Source organism: Apaloderma vittatum, unplaced genomic scaffold (genome assembly GCF_000703405.1).
Source record: "Apaloderma vittatum isolate BGI_N311 unplaced genomic scaffold, ASM70340v1 scaffold29067, whole genome shotgun sequence".
Classification (NCBI taxonomy): Eukaryota; Metazoa; Chordata; class Aves; order Trogoniformes; family Trogonidae; genus Apaloderma; species Apaloderma vittatum.
In genome coordinates, this window is record NW_009727198.1 from 3,953 (window position 1) to 11,332 (window position 7,380).

Below are 7,380 nucleotides of genomic sequence, written 5' to 3' on the forward strand. Positions count from 1 at the left end.
CCCTTCCCCATGCTGTTACGCCCCCCCATCGGCTGCTGCCTCTGCCATGGCCCTGCCATGTCCTGGACAAGGGTGGGATGGTGCTGGCAGGGACCTCCACAATCCTGTCCCCTCCTGTTGTGAGCAGCAGGGACCTCTTTCCCATCCCCACATGCCCATGGTCCAGCCCCTGACAGCTCGGGTGCAGGGAATTGCTTTGGAGGAGGGATGTTTGCTGATGCCTCTCGAGGATGGAGCGTTGGCATCGCCGGCAGCATCTCCCCTGGGTGTTGAAACCAGGGAATGAGGGATTCCTGCATCCCCTAGCCCCATTTCCCAGCCAGCCTTGAGGATCCCCCTGGGAGAAGTGAGAAGCGAGCTTGTCCCCCTGCACCGTTACGGCTCAAGGTGTTTGATTGCTCCGTACAGGGATAAACCCAGGCTGCGAGGTGGATTGCGACCCCAGTGTATCCCAAGTGTCCCCTGGCATAGCAGCATCCCAAGAAAGGGCTCTGGGGTTCAGAGGTAGCTTTAGATGCTCGTGAAGCTGCAGGACCTTGTGATGGCTGGTCAACTCAGGGTTGTTGGAGGCTGAGATGGAGATGAAGGGAGAGTCCATCCTGCTCCAGGGCACCAGCTGATGCTGGCTCCATCCCTGACAACTTCTGGTGCGGACAGATTTGCAATCTCCTTTGCACTGGGACCTGCTGCCTCCAGGACTTTGCTGGCTCCATCTCCATGGAGAGCTGCTGGCAAGCACCGTTCTCTGCTCGGCAAAGTGGGAGTATCCTGGGGAGACGCCCATGATATCTCCTGAGCCCCTGCGATGCTCTGCTGGGGCTGGGAGGTGCATAGGGGAGGGGGGCTGGGGGTCCTGCTTGCAGCAGGAGGGCCAGGGAGCTCCCGGGTGTGGGGTGTATGTAGGGCAGGACCCCAACCTCAGCCTTCCATCCCTGCACCTCACGGGGCCGAATCCTGCTAACCCCCTCCCCTCCCGGCTTCCTGCAGGGCCATGCCTGTGACCACTATGGAATCTACCACACCAGCCCCACGCTGGGCAGCCTGGCCAAGCCAGTGGTGCTCTGGACCCAGCAGGATGTGTGCAAATGGCTGAAGAAGCACTGCCCACACAACTATCTCGTCTACGTCGAGGCGTTTTCCCATCACGCCATCACAGGTAGGCACCACCACTTCATTCCCAGCGCTCAGCGTGTGCTCCTGGGAAACTGCTGTTGGGAGGTTTGTGGTTGTGAAGGCAGACATACCCACTGGTTCTGTCCCCTCTCTGTGGTTCTGTCCCCTCTCCCTGCAGAGATGCAGCACTGGGCACGGGGACATCCGCCCGTCTAGGCTGGACAGGAGGCATCTGACACCGGGGTCAGCTCCAGGACAGGCTGGAGGGTGGTTAAAATGAGCATAAATTGCCCAGGGGGGATTGTGCTTTGTAAGGTGGGGAATAGCCTTCTCCTCACCAAGATTCAAATAATAAGAATGTTTTAATACTTTTTTGAATAGCAAAAATTGTTGCAGAAGAGGAAAGACCTCCACCTAGCTGCGGTCCAAGTTGCAGTTGTCTTCTTCCAGGTCTGAATCCAACTCCCAGCCAAGAAATGAGCATAAATTGCCCAGGGGGGATTGTGCTTTGTAAGGTGGGGAATAGCCTTCTCCTCACCAAGATTCAAATAATAAGAATGTTTTAATACTTTTTTGAATAGCAAAAATTGTTGCAGAAGAGGAAAGACCTCCACCTAGCTGCGGTCCAAGTTGCAGTTGTCTTCTTCCAGGTCTGAATCCAACTCCCAGCCAAGTCCTTGGGAGAGGTTTAACCTCTAGGGCCTGCTCCCACTCCTTTGACCCCTGGAAGCAATGGCTTCATGTTCTATGTCTGAGCATCTTCCCCATTCGACCGCGACGCGTGTGTGGCCAGGCAGAGCTCTGCCAGGGCCAAGAGAAAGATGCTGAAGCTGCCCGGGAGGGATGCAAAAGCCTAATGCAAGAGCTCAGCCAGCCCTTGCACAGGAAACAAAGGCAGCATTAGCAAACGTACGCTGGGAAACAAGGACAAAAAAGCTGCTTGTAAATCCATCATCTAATAGCCCCCGGACTGGAGGAGAGTGGCTCGCTGGGGATGGTGGCGGCAATGCTAATGTGTTTTGATGGGTACCCCCACTCCCCGGGATGCCCAGCCCGTGCAGGGATGCAGAAAAACATCTCCTGATGCAGGAGGTGGCGCGGAGAAATGGAAAGCTCCTGCCTGCAGGGCTGGGTTATGTGATTGCTGGAGCCAGTACCTGTCCTGAGGCTGGGGAACCTCCAGCTGTCAGCCGGTGCTGTCTGAAAGCGGGGTGACCTGTGAGGCCTCTCCATCCCTGTGGGTCCAAGCAATGAAAAGAGCATTTGAGGATTTCTTCTCTCTCCCTCGCACGAAGGCGGGCTCCTGTTTGAGTTGCCGTTGCCCAGCGTCCCCGCTGAGCGATGCCATGTTTGCAGGTCGGGAGCGCTGCTGCGGCTCAACGGGGAGAAGCTGCAGCGCATGGGCATCGCTCTCGAGGCGCAGCGGCAGGAGGTCCTGCAGCAGGTCCTGCAGCTCCAGGTGCGCGAGGAGGTCCGAAACCTGCAGCTCCTCAGCCAAGGTAGGGCCAGCCGGGAGGGCACGCGGGGAGAGACACCACCAAGCCCAACCCCAGGGAGGTTGTGGCCATCCTGGCAAGGAGAACGGTGGCTGGGTGTCTCCCACAGCTGGAGGCACCCACCTGTGTGTCGCCGGTGCAAACGCAGCCCACGCCGGGGCTGGGATGGGGTGTGGAGCACAGGCTGGCGTTCACGGAGAGGGGTTGTGGTGCACAGGCTGGGGTGAGCTTGGATGAGTTGTGGTGCCCTGGTTGAAGGGATGGGCTGGGGTGCACGGATTTTGGCACACACAGACAAGCTGTGGTGCGTGGGGCTGGGCTGTGGTGCACAGGTTGTGCTGCACAGGGATGGGTCATGGTGCACAGCTTGTGGTGGCCGGGGACAGGCTGTGGTGCACAGCCCCAAGTCCATTTTGCATGGAAGAGCTGGGATTCTCCAGGGCTGGCAGTGGGTGAGCTGGCCATGCCACCCTGCAGGCTGTTTATTCCTTCCTCTCCCACCTTGTTCCAGCTTCTTTTGGCAATGTCTCCTAGCTGATCTGTCTGTTTGGCAGATTGCATCAACACTGTGAACCGACCACCTCTGGGATGGGCTGTGCACCGCCGATACGAGACCTGAACCGCGCACTTGGAATACGAAGAGACAGCTTCCCAGCCACGCCGGGGCTTCTCTCCTTCTTCTCTCTCTTTTCTTTTTTTTTCACGAATATGTTTCTGTGCAGAGATGGGAGGTTTCCTCTGGCAGACGTGGCTCTTGGCTGGAGGAAAATTAGCAAAGCGGCTGCTGGGACAAATGAACTTTTGCTCACCTGAGCCTGAGGGTTCAAAGGGAAAGCGATGGAAAAAAGGAGACGGTGACAGGCTCAGCATCGTGGACAAATTGAGAACGGTTCTTCCCAGGATTGCTCAGAGCAATGCGCAGGACGGTGAAGCATCGTGCACATGGGCAACATCCGAGTGCCCGGCAGCTCCTCTCCAAACCTCGGAGCTTATTTAGGGAGCTTCAGTTTTCTCTCCAGACTGGGCTGTCTTCCAGCGTCCTAGGAGGTAACGTTATCAGTAGCAAATAAGATGACTCGACCAGCCAGAAAAAAATTGAAAGAAGGGCCAAGCCACTAGCACCGGGTCCACGTGGTGAATTAAAAAGGGAGCTGAGTCATGGAAGCTGGAAAATTCAGGAGCAAAGGCAGGGTGGACATGCCAGGAGGGTGCTGGGGACTGGAGGAAGCTGTGCCAGGAACTCGTCCTTCATCCGTCCTCGTTTGCAGGCAGACGTGGGAGCTGATGCAGGGGCCAGGTGGGAGCAGCCACGGATGCTGCCGGGCGGTGCCGGGTGCTGCTCGGCGTGAGGCTGGGGGTTCCTGGGTGCCACGTCCCCCCTGACCCTGGTGCCCTGTTGTCCTCCTTCCCATGGCCTCTGTGCTTCCATCAGCTCTTTGCAGAGCTCTGCTCCTCTGGGCATTTGCAAATGCTCATCCTGATCCCCTGCCCAGGGACTGGTGACGGTGCCGCCAAACCCGGGCACCATCCCATGACCCAGCTCATTGTTGCTGTTACATCCCTCCCAGCACCCAAACCTTCCCTGTCTGAGGCCACAGACCGCTCAGGCAGGCAGGTAAGGAACAACTGGGGATTTAGGGACAGGGTGGATGCTGTCACCCCTCTACATTCCCTCCCCAGTGATGAGGGCAGGGCTGTGGGAACAAGAGGGTGAGTCCTGAAATAGCAGCACCCCAAAGCCAGGTGTCAGGGCTGGCGGGGATGCAGAGGCAGGTCACGGTGGCCCCCCCAGCTGGGTGCCCACCCACCATCCTCCTGTTCTCCTGCTGGTAATAAAATAAGAGACTGTTATTTTAACTTGCTGTTCTCCTGACTCTTCCCGCACCTGGGTTTAGTCCTTCCAGCCACTTCTGGGAGACATTTACAGCCCTAAATCCCCCGGGATAAGCACCTCCACAGCTGACAAGGGTCCTGACCACAGGAACAAGCCTCAGCCTGTGGGTTTTGCCCCTACTTAAATCCTTCCCCAGCCCCACAGGCCACTGAGGATTAAGAAGGTGCTGACCTTTGGTGGCAGGTGGCTGGGCAGGGAGGTTTGGGGGGCATTTGGGTTCATAGTCACCACTCAGGTGCAGATAATGGTGTCTTCTCTGTCCCGTTGTGGTGACACTGCTCCTCAGTGAAGAAGCTGCGAGATTTCCATGGCAGTGCCATCAAAGAGGAGCTGAAAATTAGTTCTTTGCCCACAGCTAGTGAAAACTGTGATTGCACTCAAAGGATTTTTGTCCTAAATCCCGAAGGAAAGCTGCCCTCAGAGTCCTCCCAGCAGTCTCAAGGTGTCAGTGGGGCAGGAGGAGATGCAACGCCCCACGGATTTGCCTCCAGGATTTGGAGGGCAGGAACTCCCCAGGGCTTGGACCTCCGAGCACAGACTGAGGCTGGATGGGCGTTTTCAGATCAGTGCCTGGCTCAGGGCTGGGGAAGGAGGTGGTGGGACCCACGTGGGATGTGGGATGCACGGAGCATCCTCGGGCTTCAGCTGTGCTGGGTCCTGGGTGGGGGATTGTACAAGGTCCAGGTGATGGAAATGTCTTAGAAGCAAAATCTGATTCTCAAAACAGCTTGATTTGGGGAACAGATTCACCAAATGGTACTCGGATCCATGTGGGGGAATTCTCTCTCCAGCAGAGAAGGGTGATTTCCACGACACTAGCATTGCCAAAGGAGTTTATAACTCACCTCAGAGCAGAAGTTTTGTGCTGGGCTGGAGGCAAAGCTTCCAAAATTTCCCAAATCCAAATTTCATCAAAATTTCCTAAATCCAGATTTTCTCCAACTCAGAGAAAGGCACCACCTGGCCAGTGCCTGCATCCAAGCAACCCGGACCACAGTGGCTGTACTCTCCCGTCTCTGCATGTAGGTCAGTAATTCCTGTTTGAGCTTGGCTGTACTGGGGGCAAAAGGGGGGCTGCCACCCCCAGGCTCTGTCTGTGGGGATCTCTGTCCCCACAGGACACAGAAGTCAGAATTTCCTCCTCTGCCCATACTGCCCTTTTCCAAAAAGCAGCAAAATTGGCTCTTCTCACCTCACTAGAATTCCACAAGCATCAAAGCTGGAGGAATTCACTGAGTTTTAAGAAAAGAAAAGAAAACAATGAGGAAAACCTCCATCTCTCCTACAGCAGCAGCGGTCTGAGCCATGGGCTCTGCACCAACGGGCACGATGGAGCGGCACACCCATCCTGGCTGGTGCAGGATCCGTGTTTGCTCCTTGTTACCCCCTTATACAGAGAGCAGAGCACCGTGCAGGATGTGGCTCCATCCCTCCCTGAACACAGCCACATAGGAAACTATTAAACCTTCAATCCTGGATGGGTCAGAGACAAATAAAGCCCAAGCAAGACCCCTCTCATGTCCCAGCAGTGAGTGCCAGTTGAAGGTGTGGTAGAGGGTGCTCAAGGTGGGGCGAAGTGGTGGCGGGGGCATACAGGGTAGCAGGGTGCGCAGGGAAGCGGGCAGCATCCCCGGGAGCAGAGGACGGGAGCTGCTGGGTGAGGAGCATCGTTAGAGGGAGATGCTGAGCTTCTCTCCAGAGCTTCGGAGCTGCGCGGTGGAGAAACGGCTTCTCCAGGCTCCGGGGCTGTGCTCACGCAGCAAGTGGGTGATCGTTTTTCTTGAAATGCAGCTGTGGGGCGCAAGGAGAGGTGCTGGGGCTGCCTCCGACCCCCCTGCAAAGGTAGGGTACCCCCGAAAGTCCGTCTGCCCCTTGCTGTGCTCCCGAGGGCGTGCGTGGCCATGGGAACAGCCCATGTGCTGTGTCCAGCCGTGCCGGGCTGTGTCTCCCTCTGGCTCCTCGTCTGCGCAGAAGAAAGCGGAAACTCCCCCAGGCGCGCTCGGCCAGAGCCCGAAACCCAGCCCTGTTGGGGTGTCCCTCCGAGACCCACCTGGCAGGATGGGGTTGGAGGAGCTGGGTGAAATGTTGTTCATGATGCTGTCCTGCCCCTCAGCCCCTTGCCCCAGCGGGGTCTCTGCTGGCTGTGCCTTCATCCCAGCGAGGATGCTGATGGTGAGAGCGGAGCATCCTTCCAGGCTGGCTTTGGACCACAGCTCCGGACCAGTGTCTGGTGCCACGGACAGAGGGATGCCCAAGGCCAGACTCTGCCCAGGGCAGCTGGGGTGTATCCAGAGCAGCCTCGAGCATGGCTTTGCTTTTAGTGACTCCAGGCACGCAGCAAAATCCACCAAGGAAGAAGTGTTCTCCCCACAGCTCCCTGTGCCAGCACCTGGGCTGGTGGGTGCTGCACCAGACCCTTTGGTGCTGGAGGGAGATGGGTGCTCGAGTTCTTCTCCGGACCAAGAGGCAGCTCGGCCACTCCTCAGCTTTCACTGAGCAAGAAAAATACCTTATATTTGTCTAGCACTTATCTGCCAGCGGTATTCCAGGCACTGCCCCAAAACAAACAGCGCTAGACAATGAATCACAGATGAATCGGGCGCAGATTCGTGCAATATTAAAACCAGACAACAATTACAGCAAAGGGAAAACACCAGTGAGCTTAACTCAATCCCGTGCAGCAGGCAGGAGGGCCTGGACAGCAGCACCGGGGTGAACAAGCAGGCAACAGCAGCTATCGCAGAGCACGCGATTTTGTGGTCTCTGCTTAAGTTTTTCTGCTCGTGGTGGTTTTTTCCAGGAAGCAGGACAATGCAATGCCAGCATCAGAAACACTGGCCAGCGTCTTCTCATCTTATAAAGGAAAAATCCAGTGAT

At 56.8% G+C, this 7,380-nt stretch overlaps 1 protein-coding gene across 1 annotated transcript in view; it reads left to right on the forward strand.

Moving 5' to 3' along the window:
- The window catches only part of LOC104277071 (sterile alpha motif domain-containing protein 10-like), a gene marked incomplete at its 5' end in the record, with an annotated part of 5,488 nt that extends 2,260 nt beyond the window's left edge, over window positions 1–3,228 (forward strand). The window contains 3 exons of the mRNA XM_009873604.1: window positions 988–1,160; window positions 2,470–2,612; window positions 3,164–3,228. Coding sequence (XP_009871906.1) covers window positions 988–1,160; window positions 2,470–2,612; window positions 3,164–3,228 — 381 coding nt within the window. The remainder of the gene's footprint in view (window positions 1–987; window positions 1,161–2,469; window positions 2,613–3,163) is intronic.
- Window positions 3,229–7,380: the final 4,152 nt, after the last annotated feature.